Source organism: Stegodyphus dumicola, chromosome 8 (genome assembly GCF_044657685.1).
Source record: "Stegodyphus dumicola isolate Sdum_Otavi_A_Nest chromosome 8, ASM4465768v1".
Taxonomy (NCBI): Eukaryota; Metazoa; Arthropoda; class Arachnida; order Araneae; family Eresidae; genus Stegodyphus; species Stegodyphus dumicola.
In genome coordinates this window covers 146,396,825-146,413,722 of record NC_140775.1, presented here as the reverse complement: position 1 = coordinate 146,413,722, position 16,898 = coordinate 146,396,825, and the positions used below count along the sequence as shown (strand labels likewise).

At 28.8% G+C, this 16,898-nt stretch overlaps 2 protein-coding genes across 3 annotated transcripts in view; one reads left to right on the top strand and one right to left on the bottom strand.

Moving 5' to 3' along the window:
- STUB1 (STIP1 homology and U-box containing protein 1) overlaps window positions 1-7,149 on the top strand; it is a 79,098-nt gene extending 71,949 nt beyond the window's left edge. Inside the window, exons 6-7 of the mRNA XM_085822547.1 lie at window positions 6,008-6,124; window positions 6,361-7,149. Of these exons, the coding sequence (XP_085678673.1) occupies window positions 6,008-6,124; window positions 6,361-6,486 (243 nt within the window). The 3' untranslated portion in view covers window positions 6,487-7,149. The remainder of the gene's footprint in view (window positions 1-6,007; window positions 6,125-6,360) is intronic.
- A 4,670-nt stretch (window positions 7,150-11,819) lies between these two features.
- Window positions 11,820-16,898, bottom strand: part of LOC118195123 (uncharacterized) — a 128,182-nt gene continuing 123,103 nt past the window's right edge. For both annotated transcript variants that reach the window (XM_035366375.2, XM_035366383.2), the window contains one exon: window positions 11,820-15,012. In XM_035366375.2, coding sequence (XP_035222266.1) covers window positions 14,904-15,012 — 109 coding nt within the window. In that variant the 3' untranslated portion in view covers window positions 11,820-14,903. The remainder of the gene's footprint in view (window positions 15,013-16,898) is intronic.

The window sequence follows — 16,898 nt, the reverse complement described above, 5'->3', positions numbered from 1 at the left end:
GTCAAGTTGGAAAGAAGCTGTCTTCAGGGTTCCTGCTTGGGACCTACACTTTGGAATCTTGTAGGGAACACAGCCTTTGCTCTCTATGACCAACAGCAAGGAGTGGGTATCCAGGCGTACGCAGATGACTTTTTATTGGTCATTTCTGGTAGCATGGACATTAGGTTAAAGGCACAAAACACAATCAATACTTTTGCAAGCTGGGCAAATCAGCACAAATTAAATATCTCAGCAGATAAAACTAAACAGCTGTTTATATGTAAGCATGGAGCGCAAAATAGGATTCCCAACATTAAGCTAAATGGAGTCTCTATAAAAAAGGTCACTGACCTTAAATATCTAGGTATTATATTTAACAATAGGCTTTCCTGGGTACCACATATTAAAGAGCTTAAGCAGAAAATAAATCAACTTAGTAATTCTATGGTTAGAACATCAGGGCACTCCAATCACTATGCTCAAAAGCTGGTACAGAACAATCTCAGAAAAGATCATATTATATGGGGAAGGAAGCTTACTGTCTGTATGAGGAGGCAGCTTCTCACTATACAAAGAATGCAACTTTTGATCATATGCAAAGGTTACAGAACATCCCCAACTGTGGCACTGCAAGTGCTGGCGGGTATCCCTCCACTGGACCTTCTAATGGAGAGAGAACAACTATTAGTAAGGACATTGTGCCTAGAAAATAACGTCTCTCTGTGGCAAAAGACATTCTACCATACAGACTATGAGAAGCACATGCCAATCATGCTTGGGCACCCTGCAGATACTGATTTATCGCACACATTATACATGCAATACACGCCGCCAAATGAGAAGGCATTTGCTATTTATACAGATGGCTCAAAGACGGAGAAAGGCACAGGCTGCACCTACTGTGTACTCCAAGAAGGAGAAGTGGTTAAAACTTGGGAAAGACGACTGGCAGACAAAAATACCGTCTTTCAGGCAGAGCTTCTTGCATTAAAAGCAGCCATCAATTTGGCAAAATATCAATTAGGATTAAAGGTCAACATATATAGCAACTCTGCCTCAAGTTTGGAGTCCTTCCGAGGGCACAAGACAAGGAGTCCTCTGGTGCAAGATATTCAGAAAATTCTTCTAAGTATCCCACCAGATGACAGACCTATCCTGATCTGGGTTCCAGCTCATGTGGGTATTACTGGCAATGAAGCGGCGGACCTGCTTGCGAAATCTGCTGCCAATGACTCCAGTAGATTGGAAAACGCAGTAAGTGTTCCGCAGTCCTATTTTAAAAAAACTACACTCAATATCCTTTTACAAGAATGGCAGAAAAGATGGGAAAGGGAAAGCACAGGGAGGAGAACCTACAAGTTCTTTCCAAAAGTCACGTGCTCAGTTAATGCATACAGCGGAGCACAAACTCAATTCTACACTGGCCATGGTCCCTTCCCACATTATTTTAAGAGATTCGGCATACGAGCATCAGATTTGTGTGAATGTGGTGCGGTAGGTGATGCAGATCACTTCCTCTTCAACTGACCACAAACCGATAAACTGCATTTAAAAATGCCAAGCAGTGAATACTGGCCGCAATGGGCGGAGAATACCCGCGGCAACAAGCAGATGACAACTAAAATAGAGGAGGTAATCAGGCTTTGCTCAGCAAGATACTAAGAAATTCTTCCCCTCTCTTGAGAATTGTATCTTCGCAGCATAATTTTAATAGCAATTCAAAATACTACAACTGAATATCAACATTAGGAAAATAGCTCACCCCGTAGAATAATAACAGGACTGTAAGAGCAAAACTATTGTAATGTAAGCATATTACTATCCAGTTTGTATGTACTTGATAAAAATAATATTGTAAAGCAGTTTAAATGATATTGAAAATCCAGTCAATGTATAAATGAATTACAAGTTTAATTTAATTATCTCAGTAAAAGTATTGTAAATATGAATTCATATAATGTTTAAATGTACACATAGCTGTCATGATTTTATGTATCTATCATATGTAACTTGTACAAGACAATGATTGTAATCAACATATCTATGCTTATACACAGGCCTTGTATGCCCATGTAATATTTATATGTATATTTTTACACAGAGGAAATTTTCCCTTCTGCCAGGATGACTATTAACACTGTAAGACTTTTACAACAAAGTCAGGTCAGTGGTTATCTCAGGCGGCGCTCAGCCAGTAATAATAAATAAAACTTAGCTTTAGTCCTCGGCTTCGGCCGAATATATCTGTGTCTGGATCTTCGAAGCACAAATTTTTTTTCACTCTCCAGTGATAATATGTGTATCTTTCACCCTCGAGCTAGTTGAATCCAGCTGACGAAAATTACAAATGATCCAGAAAAAAACATTGGCTTTATTTCTAACAAAACATTTGCTTTATTTCTCACTCATTACTTTAACCATTCTGTGACAGTCTTTTTAATTATTTTTTTAACTCTGATCATATAAAATCATTCCTGCATTACATATACATAATTTGCAGAAACCACACATGCACAGTTTACTCTTCGTAAATCACGAATCCTTTCGAACAGACCTTGTAATTCGTGTTTACGTTTGCCTCTATTAACTCTACACATCTATTTAAAACCATTTATATAGTTCTTTTGCTCAACCAGTTTCGTATTCATTTCACAAATTGCATATTTTATGAGCTTGCAATCAATATTTTCTTCACTCAATCATGTTTTTTCTTACTCTTTTGCCCTAATTGTTAAAAAATCAAAATTCAACTTTCCAACTATACTGCGGAAGCACCAACATCAGACATATTCATTGAACAATTATTTTCTTTATTTTCAGCCATTACGGTTATAAATTTAAAATCGTTTATTCATTATTTTCAATGTTTTGTAAATTTTAATGCATTTTTTAGAGCTAATTCGCTGTGTTAAATGTTAACAATAGCACACACACACAATAAAGTATATTTATAATTAAAAAACTCTCACAGGAACATTATTAACATAACATTTCAACTCTGTTAAAATATAATTTAGATTTTCTTCAAGTATGAAGTTATAGCATGATTGTTTCTAGAAAGATGCAAATCCAATATTACGTCATATAAAAGCATGTCCAAACCTAAGACAAGTGTCTGTCTTTGAATTGTGCAGTGTCTTCTAGATTGAACCAACCATTTTCCTATGTAGAACTTTTTATTCATAAAGTGTTCAGAAAGTTGGGAAATGATAAAAATTAAACTTACTTTTTACGTAGGAAGAGAAACATTCTTTTCTTTCCCAAAATGGAAATAGAACTTGCCTGACATACTTCCAACAAGGAGGAATTTCCCTTTTTGTAGGAGCTGCTGCTCAATTTTCTTGAATCAGCATCTGCTCACTGAGTAATTTACTGAAACTTAGTAGGAAGAAATTATTTTAAAATAGTTCATTGATCCAAATTAACATTATTATAGGTATTTAGATGAAGATTATTTCAGATAACATAAATTTTTGAAGTTAGAATTCACAACATAAATGATGATTATTTCAATCTTCACTACACAAGCCAAATTTGAAAACATTTTTCAATTTTAATTTTATATAAAAAGGGCTGATAAATGTTAAATCTAAGAAAATTTGACTGATACTATATTGTTCCATAATGAAAAATGTGTAGCTTTAAAAAGAAGCTTTAAAAGAAAATTTGCATGCCACACAATAAATAATTAGGAAAAAAAATGCATTTTTAAATTTCAGTTAAACTGAACAAATGAGTATATAGCAATGAAAAATAAAACTTATTAATGGCAAATAAAAGTGCTTTCAAATAAACTGGAAAAAAAGGGAAACATATTATAATAACTAATTACATACAGTTTTAAAAAATTAGCATAAAACCAATCAATAATTGTATAAATGATATCATCCAAAATAATTAATAAAGTGCCAAAAATTTAAGCAAATTCTCCTTTCTGTTTTCATTTCACATACTTTTGATGACTAATTTTTCTTCTTATTCCACTGAGATGTACTTAATTCCTTATGCATTGTAAATGAAAATCTTTGCAAATTATTATTATTATTATTTTACATCTAAGCAGATAAGTTTGATCTGTGATACATCTGGTACACTATATTCATTGAGATGTGTCTGTTGTTCTCGAGGGCTTTTATTCATTAAGTGTGTAATGTAAATATTTTCCATAAATACAGTGCATTCATTTTAAAATAATTATGAAACAAAATCATTTGAGTTTTTCATTTCTTATATGGTTCAGTTTTGTCCATTGCTACAGTTGTTTTAGATACTCTCTACTCTGCCCTAAAACAAAGAAACAATGGACAGAACTAAATAAAGTCATTATTTAATTCTGTGAAATTTGATTATGTTTTTCTTTATGTTATTCATGTTTTGTAAATATTTATACTAAATATTTGAGTAATTTGCAACATTAGTTCTTGATTACATATTTGTTCATTTTACTAAGCTTTTTTTTTACTCTGTTTTTAGACAACACAATACATTGAAATGAATTGATTTTTTTAATTCGATTTAGATTTTTTAAAATTGAATTTTGGAACAGTTTTTTTGCTCATATTATCATTAATGAACAAATATAAAAAAGCTCAGAATTTTATTGTTTGCACTATTGACTATTGGTTAGTGCAAGAAAAAAAAATTAATGAAAGTTTTTGTATAGTTTCGGGATTTTTGATTTGCTATAAAATTTTCAACACATAATAAAATGTATCAGTTACAAAGTTTTAAACTTTGTAACTGACAACATTTTTTAAATGAAATTTTGAAAAGCTTTGAAATTTTGCCAGGTTATAAAACTCTTCACCCTCTTTTAAAATAAAAATGATAAAAACATATTAATCAGGCCATTTCTGGATTTAATATATATATAGCAGAAGGGGAAAGGGAAAGTACAGGTAATCTTCCTTGAGCATCACAATGAAGCATAGTTTTGAAATTACGATGTCTTATTTTTCTTGCTTCCATATGAATGCATTTCTGTAGTAAGCTTAATATCTTTCCTGCAAAGATATTAAGCTTACTATAAAAGTTTTGTTATTTTAATGATGTTTCTTCCCCCCTTACCTTTTTAGAGGTAGATTTTGTATTTATAATTCATTTAATTTTATTTATTAATTTAATTCATTTATCAAAAACAACAATAAGGATTGATTAGTGTTTAAAATTATTTGCAGTAAAATCTATTGCATCATTTAAATTTTTTCTGTTTGATAAATTTATATATAATTGCATTTCATTTATAAAAATTTATTTTTTAAATTTTGTTATGGAACATAATGTTATGGGCCTTTTAACATTAAAAAATGTTTCCTTAATAAAGATATGAAGTATTCAAAATCAAAAAGGTTATCAAAAACTCATCCTCTTTTAAAACAAAAATGATTAAAAAAATGTGACTTTATAGAACATTTTTTGAAAACTATCTGCATTTTTATAAGTTTATAATTTAGCATGTAATTATATTAAAAATTGAGTAATGTATGTCTATTAATCACTTTTGTTTCAAAATTTAGAAAATTTTTAGTTTAATAACAGGTTTTAGTTTTTTTTTTTTTTTTTTTTTTTTTTTTTCCTATAATGTATTATCAAATTTAAGCCAAGTCAGTAATATTTGCATAAGTCAAAGAATTGTTTTAAAAAAACCATAACATTCCCTCCTGAAAAAAAGAATATGAATCATGAGGTATTTTACATAGCAGTATCTAACTTTTCTACTGCCCGTGTTATTTATGGCTATATTCTCTCAGACTGGGCACATTAAAAATATGTATTTATATTAGATATGTGTATTTTCCATGCAAGTGCCAAATTGTCTTATGTCTGGTAAATGGCAAATTTACTATCTAGAAGTACCTCATTGTTTGTCATTATTTATGTGCTATCATTATGCATCCTCTGAAGTATTACTGAAGTGTAAATGTGTATGTAATGAAAAAATGATTTAACTTCATTAATGAAATTTAAATATATTTTTTTATATTCCCCAAATTTAAATTTGACATTCATACATATTTCTTACTTACAGAAGAGAGATGTTCCTGATTATTTATGTGGTAAAATAAGTTTTGATATTATGAGAGAACCTGTAATAACTCCAAGTGGTATTACATATGATAGAAAAGATATTGAAGAGCATCTACAGGTTAGTATATAATGTATATCAATTTTTCTTCAATTAAAAAAATGAAAAACCTTAAATGAAAACATGATGTTAAATTTGTATGTAATAATGGTAGGATATTTCATACAGTTTACGAGTTTTTTAAACTTAGATTTTTAAAAATTTGCATATTAGGGAAAAAAAAAATACTGAGGTAATTTAGACATTTTATGTCCTTTTTAAACTAATCACCTTTTTTTTATTATTATTATTTGTAGAGAGTGGGGCATTTTGATCCAGTAACAAGAACTCCTCTTGTCCAAGAACAGTTAATTCCAAATCTGGCTTTGAAGGAGGTTATTGATGCTTTTATTGCAGAGAATGAATGGGTTGTTGATTATTAGGTTTTAATTGGTTATATTCTTTTACTGCTTTTTGAGAACAGTGAGTAAATATAAACAATATATTCTTTGCTTTCTCCTTCTTCCTTTTGTCTGTGCATTTGTTCCATGAAATTGTATTCTGAAGTTTGCTTTTTAAATTGTGAAGTAAAATAAGTTTATTGATAATATTAGTGACATACAATTGCTTACAGAATCAATATTTTGTATTGTCAAAAGTTCAAGTAAAGAAATCTTTAAAAAGAAAGTTATATATTTACAAATGTATAGATTATGTATCTTATCATGCCTCTGTCTGTTTAAAATTTATTAATGTTATAAAGATTTAAATTTATTAGTGTTACAAAATGCATTTATTAATCATATTAACTAAAAAGTGACGTTAATGAAAATCTGTTCAAAATGTTAAATTGTAATCTGAAGTTTGATACATGATTATTAAAATAGTTTTGTGCATAGACTGTTGTATGCCATTAAAATGATAAAATATTGTAAGATTTTATGTATATACTATGTGAAATCTGATACAGTATGAAAATTTTATTCAGTAGTTAATTTCTTATTTGTCTGAATATTTTTTTATTTTCTTTTTTAAAATATAAATCTGTCTTTTACTGATTATACATTTAAATATAAAATAAAATATTTTCTCTTCTTCTGCCAGAATTTGAAAGTGATTTAGTTAAAAAATTACCATCCATAAAATTATCTAACTCTCTTTCTTCTGTCAGGATTTTAGTTATTTCAATTTTTTTCTTCTCTTCAGCTTTGGTTCTTCATACTTTCAGAATATCCACCAAATTCATCATCAAATTCCAAAGCAAACTGATGAGAGATGATATGTTTTTGCAGTGTGTTTGTAGGGGTAAAGGGTAAAAGTATCTTAGATAAACAAAATTGGCTTATCTCACAGGCTGTTCCAAGGGTATTTCAAAGACAGTCTCTTTTCGACAAAACTTGTGAAACCACCACCTCTCTTTCATTTCACAACCCTCTTAAATCTCGCCTGTGCAGCTGGTGTTTTCTGTATTTTGTTCATTTCCTGAAGGAAAATCTTTTTGTGATAAAAGAAAGAAAAAAAGCATGAAAATTCATAGTAGTTTTTTAGAACCGTTGTATTATTTCGTGTTAACTGATTATTTCGCGTTAAACGTATTTCACTGTAATTCTTTTGGGGGGGGAGGGGAGTGCAGGGGTAGGTTAATGTAGTTGCCAAAATGAAAAATACTAGATTTTTGTTTGGTTGAATTATTCTGTTTGTTGCTGTCTCAAGTTTATTGCCAGGTTCATTGTAGTAAATCCAAGTTCTGAAGTTTTGTTTTTAAAGACTCTTTTAAATGCAATAATATTTTTTCACTGAAAGCATAAATGTATTGAGAACCAAAATTTAAATACACATTCATAAATAAGATAGTAGTTAAATATAACAACATTTCTTTTCATGTCTAGAAGATATATATATGTCTTTCTATTTAGAAAATCAGTATGAACAAGCATTTTTTTTTTTTTTTTTTTTTGGAGGAAAAAGAAAATTGGTTTAGTCATGCAATTTTATTTTCTGTATTAAAAAGGCAAGTAGAAATCTCAAGTATCTGCTACTTTGAACAAATCCTTACTTTATTATTGTCATGGTTGGCTGTTTCTGGCTTTGGCTTTTTTCTTTTTTTAAAAAAGAAGTTTACTTAATTATTACTGATCTAGTCAGATATGCGAATGTGATAGTTGAATTATTTACCTATACAATGTGGCAACTGAATAATAAAATTGATTTATTAATGAAAATTTTTGCACTTTCACACCAATATATATATCAAAAGCAGAAGTATACAGCTGGGGTGGGAATGGAAAGAGATTTGTTTTAGTATTAAATAATAGATGTCTTCTCTGTCAAAAAAGGTGTTTTTGCAAAGCTTTGGAAACCAGTTTTTTTTTTTAAGAAGGTAATTACAAGAAAGCAAACATGGTAAATATGAGGGCTTAAATATTAGCTTTTCAAGGATTTTAAAAATGACAATATCATTATTCAATTGCTACATTTTTTAAGTTTATAGAAGCTGGAAAAAATAAATTTTTTTAAACCTAAAAAAAAAAAAAAAAAAAAAAAAAAAACTTAGGGAATAAGTTGTTAAACTATTGCTTAAAAACTTTAGTGGTAAATTATGTCATCTCCCTTGAGCCCCGTTCACAAGAGCAGATTCGACCGGCGGGGAAAACCGGTTCTTCCAATGTATCCCATTCACATGGCAAATAAGCATTACCCGCTTCTCCGAATTGGAGGTAGAATTTGCTAGAATGCTTCTACCTCTCGGGAGCAGGGCAAATGGGGAGATTTCTCGTACTAAACTGTGCGGGTCACTTAATTTTAGTTACTGTTTGCTGGACTGTCAGCAAAACAATCGTGCTGATAGTTGTCTGGGGATGTGATAGCATCTCCCCGAAAATTAGATAGAACAGTACAAGATACGGAAATTATAGACAAATACAGACAAGGTTATCCAGAATTCCAGAAATATCGTTCAAATTAAAACTAAAGTTAAGACAAGTGCATATCGGCTTCAACACGACAAAGGACTCGGTATCTTTTAAATAATTTTTTTTATTTAAGCATTTTCATCTACTTTTTATGAATATTATTAAATGGTTTTGAAAGACAAAATAATTTTAAGCTGAAAAAAAGTTTTTGCTAGTAATTTTTTTTAATTTAAATTTTTGAAGAAAAATTTTACAATTTTCAATGTCTCCCCCTCCAGTTTTTTTATTGTATTTATTAGAGTGTTTTTAATAACTTCAAGGAATGATTTTGCAATTAATGAATTAGTTTCTGAGGAAAAAATAAAATTACACTTTTATCTAAAATCTTTAAAACAAATATGATAATAGTCACATTTTCATTTCAAATAATTTTTCTTTTCAGTATTTTGCAAAACCCATCCTTGTTTCTATAAAGTATATAATTTTAAATAAGCAGTAAAAATAATAATTTAGTCCATACCTGTATATATTTGAGGACTTTATGTAAAAGGATTTATCGAAAAAATGGAAAAGGTTTCTCAGTTTGCATTTGCAGTTTAAAGAATACAAACTGTCTAAATAGACAATAAATCATTTCAAATTTCTTTAAAATTTTATTACTGAATTTAAATACATGCATACATATATAAATCAAGCCTAGTGCTATTTATTCAATTGGTAAATATGAACATAAATTACAAACCTTTTTATAAAACATTATCTGGCCAGAAAAATTGCAAAAAAATCATAAAACGCAAGCAGAATTTTTCTTTACCTGTTTTTGTTTTGTAAAACACATTCAAAACAATTTTAATACATTAATTAATTATAATATTGTTGCATGCGTATGAGTTCATAATAGATTGATAATAGTTCATAAATGATTGTCGTTGCACTCAAATCCAATAATAGCTTAATTAAATTTATTTTATCAACAGAAACACTTCAAAATTCTGTAATTTTCCACAGAAAAGTTATGCTTCAATCTAATAAGAATGTTAAACACAATGCAATGCAAAACAAATCTTAAGAGAAAGTTAACTCAGAAATATCTCCGATCTCACGCTGAACTAACAACTGGCAACAATAACAACTTATATAGTATAAATATTATCATAAAAATAGTGTGGTATAATGAGATTATTACTTTGAAACCGATGTTTGGAATTGATGCCCAAGAAGGACCAATATTTCCTATTATGCTTCATTGCATATCTTCTAAAAAAGTAAAAAAAATCATCCAATTAATTTCCTTTATCATTTTTTTTAAATGCGAAAAGTTTGTAACTGATATATTTTTAGAAATGAAATTTTAAAATTAATGGGCGTCAAAAAGTCTAAAAATATGAACAATTTTCAAAAATTCTCCCAAAAAATATATATATTTTTTTTAATTACGCTAAAAATTTCATTTAATTAGTTTTCCTTTACTGTGTCTTATGGTGCAAATTTTAATATTCTGAGATTCTCAGTTTATTTGTTAATATTTGCAAAAAATTGTTTCAACTTTAAATTTGAAAACAAATCTAATCCTCTAAAAATCAAAAGTGTGACACCACATCCACAAGCAGTGTATGTACAAAGTTTGAGTTCTATATCTTATCGGGAAGCAGTTAAAAAATCCATGACCATCTTTTAACCATAGCAACAAGCACCAAGAGTGAACTAAATAACAGCTTATAAAGTAATAATAATAATTAAAAGCATATATTTTTCAGGAACTATTACAAAAGTTCAGGTACCAGTTGTGAAAGTACAAATTACAAAATTAACAATGGTAAACAATGTTAAAAATGTGTAAACGGTATTAGAAATCGACCAATTTGGAGACGCGATTGTTCACAGAGGCTTAGGTGTAAAGGGAAGGAAGACAGTGGTCTTCTGAACGGGTCCTAAAGATGAAACTCTTTCATATCTCCTTTTTCTCCTCTTGCTAACGGCAAAGGAGTGTTGCATGTGAACGGGGCTTTACACTTTTAACTTGAATGTTATTGAATATGTTTCAAACAATATAAAATAATTGAAACCAGATTCCTTAACTTTGTTTATTTTGAACACCTAGACTGAAAATTTTTTTAATTAAAAAAAAAAAGAAAACACTGCATAGATAGGCAAGTCTGTTTCTGTTCAATCTTTTTTACATCAGTCTAAATTCTAAATTTCATTGCTTTGTTTTTATTTTGATTCAGTAGCGTGTCTCTTATTAAAAATATTTTGCATTCAAGATGTTGCTAATGATATTGATGACATTAATTTATGAAAAGAAAAATATGAAAGATGATTATTTCATTTATGCATAAATAAAGAAGCAAACTGATTTAAAATTATGTGTAATGTTCGTGTCTTACTAAGTAAAATTGATATTTCTAAAAACTATCAATTAGTGTTCAAATATTTTTTTCAGTCAATATCAGTGTATTAGAACTGATATAAATATTTGATATTTACAATTAAATAAATGAATTTAATAACTTATCACAGCTTTGGTTATTGCACGTAAATTCATTAAGGAATGTTTAATAGTCTGTTTTTACCCCCCAGGGAGTAAGCGTGGAAACTTTCATGTAATTAAATGCTTATAAGAATATATTAAATAGACTTTAATTTTTTACATTTTTTATGCATTATTTTTTATTTACATAATTTGATCTTCTATCAAAAATAATGTTAATTGTATGATTTTAAGTTTTCAAATCTTTTATGTATATATACACTGTTCATCTTATAAATAAATTGTATATAATTGCATCAAATGGTTTTTAAGTTTTGTAAATAGTTTGTGATACAAATATTGTGCCATGAAGTTGCTTGAAAGAAATAATGCATTCTTGGAAAATGTATTTATTACAAAATATAAATATTTCATAGCAAAATAAAAATTTCCAAATATTTTTAGCAACTGCTTCATATGATTCACACAATCAAAATGTATATAATAAACATGGACTAGTAGTATTTTTAGGTACAGTGTGTGTACAGTTCTGCAAGCAGTTATAAAATACATTTAAAATTCTAATTTCTTTTTAAACATACAAATATATTGCACAACAAAATAAAATATAATTTAATTAAATATTTTCCTTGTGTACAGTTTTCTATAAGAATATTTTGATCTTTTTAAATGAGACGCATATATATCATAATCAGATAGATAGTGGTTAAAATTATATTTTTAGCTATATACATTTACTCTCGCAGTTATTTTCTCCATTTTGCAATACGTATTGCATAAAAAATTGAAAAGTACACAAATTTAATATAAAAATATGCACTTAAGCATTCTTTAACCTTTATTATGTTTCAAATAGTTGTAGAAGATGTATGAATAAATATCTCCCACTAAGAAATTTGAACCAATTTGGACCATCAAGTTTTGCTTTTCCAAAAGAGAACTTTTATCACCAATAGATACCAGCTCATAACATAATATGCATTGTACATCTATTTATAAGTTAGCGGACAGAATGATAGAAAAATTTCATAAACAGTCAATTTCTAAAAAATTAGATTGGAAAGGAAGTCATATTTAATAGCCTGTAAGGCTGTCTAATTTGACCTGATCCTGTCTGTACTCAGAGAGTTTTAGGTAGAGGTTGGATGACCTTCTAGAATTGCCATTGTATATGAATCTGACATCATAAAAGTTATAAACAATGAAGACTAAATATCACCCTAACGGTTGCCAGACAATCAAAGAAGAGCATATACTGGTCTTTTTATCTATAAGTAAAGTGATTTTTAGTAATTTAATGCGATTAGTTTTTCTTTCACAAAAGCAAAAAACAGGCAGTGCTTATCAATCAAAGTGTGGAAAAGCTTTATAAATACCAGTACTACTACAGTAAAAGCCTGACTATCCGGCATTCAACTAATCGGAAGACTTATGTAACTGGAATAATTTCGAATTTTTAAAATGTAAAATAAAGCAAATAAAACCTGCAACTCCACTATAAAACATGAGCAACAATTCAAATCAAAGAAAAACTTTGCTAAACAATGTGATGTAGTGTCAGTAATGGATAAATGTGACATGACGCTTTGTATTTAGGTTAGCCTGATTAATTCTCGATAAGTTGGGAATTAATTTTTGTAAAAATGATACAAGGTAACTGCTGTTTATCTCTTTTTCAATCGCATTTTGAAAAAATGATTAAAATTTGGGACTTGTTTCAACAGAACAACATGCAGTAGAGTATTTTCAAAATTATGGGATCCTGGATTTAAGAAAAGTGCGACTTACATAAAAATAAATAAACACTGGCTTTGCAACATGAAAAATTATGATCAGCAATTGAAGGTTTAATATGTTATGTCCTTGGTTTGTATATATTGATTATCTAAATTAATAAAGAAGGATCTGTTTCTAACTAAACAAGCAAGTTTAACAAGCATCTCATTAAAGAAGCAAGTTCAGTGAGATTTCTGACAGTTTTCATGGATGAGAGAGTTTTGTAATCAAATATGTTGCTTTACTTCAGCATTTATGGCTCTGCCCCTTATTTCTTTCTAAAACTCACATAATTCAAATATAGGCATTTGATATTCAAGTTGATAACAAATAAAGATACTTTTTAGAATTTTAGATTAGGAATTTTTTCTCCTATTCATTTGGCTTTTCTACTGCGAGTTGCATTTTTTTATATGCTCAATTATGAGGAATTTTTGCATATTCAGAATTTCCCCGAGTTCGAGATAAACTTTTAGTATAGCTTTGAGAAAGCTTTTAAATATTATAATCAACAAATAGTTCATCAACAAAAATATAATGTGGGAAAAATTTATATATTTTATTGCATGCTATGGATGGAGTTTTTTAATCTTTTTTCCTCAATTATGAAATGCTTTGCATTTTATTGTAGCTGCACCTTTTCAATGAAATTGCATTTGATTATAGCTTTAAGAAATTGAATTTAGCAATACATTTATTTTTTTACTAAATCATTGCTAAATATATTTATACTTAAAATTTTATTTTGTAAGCTATTAATAAGAAAATTTTATCATTTTTAATGAAAGATTAAAAACATAGATAAATGGGCCCATACATATCTATATCACTGTAGAAAGTCAAAATCAAATTTAATCATTAATTTTATCACTGACAGGTAAAAGTTAAATTGCCAAAAATAACATAAAATTACTGGTTTATTTTCAGCAAGTTTATTAACAATATAATTTTGTTATGTGGAAAGTTTAAACAATATGATATGATAAACAGATTTATTTTAAAAGCAAAATATTACAAAAAGGGAAAACTTAATGCAACAAATGTAAAGGTAGGAAATAAAATGTTGCTGTAGAACTATTACATTAATATTAAAATTTTCTGTGGTTATAAAAGATTAGCTTCATACAGTATAATGATAAAATATAGTGCACATTTAAATTATTAATCTTGTTTCAAAATAATTTATTGTTGTTTGGAATGCAGAATATTGCACACTGATGAATTAAAAAAGTAGAATTACAATACATCTTAATGAATGAATATAAAAACTTACTCAGTAAAACTCGCACTTTAGGAAATTTTTATACTTAGTAATAAAATAATGTAATAAATCTTGTACTAAATTGTTTAGGTTTTATTCAAGAAAACGAATTAAACATTTCTAACATGTATATATTTTATAATATTTGACACAAAAACATCTTTTTGAAGAAAATCAGGCAAATATATTTCATATAAACCAAACATCTAAGTATTTGATTATATTTAAAGTTTTCATGCTATCCTGAATCATACATATTTTATACATTTTAGTAAATTTCTAAAAGTGTAAATAGTGTTAAAGGCATATAATTCGATTTTAATATGTAAAAAATATTCTATATGATTTTATCTATTTAATATACATGCATAATTAAATTATCTGTATACCAAAATAATGCATAAGTAAAACAGAAATCTCCTATTGACATACTGACAGCCGTGATACCTTTCTGAGAAGCAAGTTATTTAGAATATCAGTAATTCCTGGCAGATTAAAAATAATTTCAATAAACTCATCCATTCCTGATCTAAGAGAAAGAAAAAAAATTATAAATTACTCAAAAATTGACTCTAAGGTATGAAATAAAATTTATGATTCAGTGTATTGTATTTAGAACTACTTTATGTATAATATAAAAAAACAAGCAATCTTAATAAAAGATTTGACATCTTTTCTTCAAATAAATTGTTACACAAAATGCACTTTTTTGTATTGCATGATAATAAATTAAAATATGTTTTATCTATAGATAAAATATTTTTCTGAATTCCTAAATACAGTTATCAATTATTAGACCCTCCCTTTGTTTGGAACAGCTCAACTAATATTCCTATTTTGCACAAATTTTGTGTATCAAAGAACTAAGATAATTCCCCCCCCCCCATCTCCTCTTTTAAAGACATTTCTCCTACAATCAATTTTTGTTACTGCTTCTGAGATTGTTGCAGTTTTTTCTTGTTGAGCTTATTATTGTGATTCTCTAATAAGTCTTCCATGTTCGTATTGTTAATTTCCAAGCTGGTACTTTTTGTTTAGAGACGCAATATCATAGTAACAAAAGTCCAAAGTATTTGAGGTGCCCACCAGCAGCCGAGCGGTAACGTCGCTGAACGCTGGTAGTTCGGTCCGAGGTTCGAATCCCGCGAACGGGCTGGCTGCATGGGTGTTTTTGTGGTTTTCCCCATGTATAACGTGTATACGAGCCAGTTTCCCTTACAAAGTCCTCCACGAAGACATCCCTCCCTTAACGCAGATAGCCCTCGAGTGCTTTGCCGTAATCTAATAAACTAAACTAAACCAAAGTATTTGAGTTCTCAAATCCCTGTCTCCAATTCAATCTGGCTGTAATTCCCACCAGGCTGAATTCATGGCTGCTAATCTTTGTTGGTGAGTGTTAAGCAATAGAAAATATTTAAAATGTGTTTCCAGAAATCTTGAATGTTAATTCTAAAGCATAGGTTACAAAGCCTTTGAAAATCATTTATTGTTAACTCAAATGGGTACTTTTCCGTTTCGCCGGCGCAAATCTCGCCAAGCAGACTTTATTGGCGACAACATACATTATACACACAAAAAATATTAAAAAAATGTTAGTCCTAAGAATTCTTTTTTTGAAGGTATAAACATTTTAATATCGCTTAAAATTTTATAAAAAGCCAATAAATAAAGACAATAAATTTATAAAAAGACATTAAGAATTTACTATGCTTTCATGGATCAACATCCTGTTTCGCCGGTTCATATCACGTGACCCCGAGCGATCTCATCTCACGTATACTACTCTACAAAAATATAATGCTCTCAGTAATTATCTATATTAATTTCAAGTTAAATCTTAATTTGGAATACAAGTTTAAATGCAAGAAATACTTCAATTCGTACGAATAGCTTACTCAGAAATTATGTAAAACTGCAGTGCTTTACTTCGCTAATGCATTCTCATTAGAATTGATGAATTCAACCCTTGACTTTACCTTTTCTATATTTTCGGCTTCGGGTAAGCGCTGTTATTGCATCCTAATTGATTTAATTGCCGAAAATGGCTTTAGACATAAAACTGAACTATCTGAATGAGGCGTAAAAGGTTATCAGCGAGAATATTCCGTTTGGCATCGGTTGTACCATTATTGGCGACTTTATCGCTTGCGCCGGCAAAACGGAAAAGTACCCTCAAATGTTTGTAACATTGAAATTAATGAAACATTATTAGTCACTGAAGGTGTTTTTTATTCACGTAATTTGCTCATGATCTGATTTTTCAATGTATTTTTTAATTATTCCTTTATTAAATTAATGTAGAATATATATTTTCTGCAACACTTTGCAGTCTTTTAAGCATTCTTCAGGAAAACTGCAACTAATATCGGATATGAATTTTTTTTATCATCAATTCAGATTTAACTTATTTTTTAA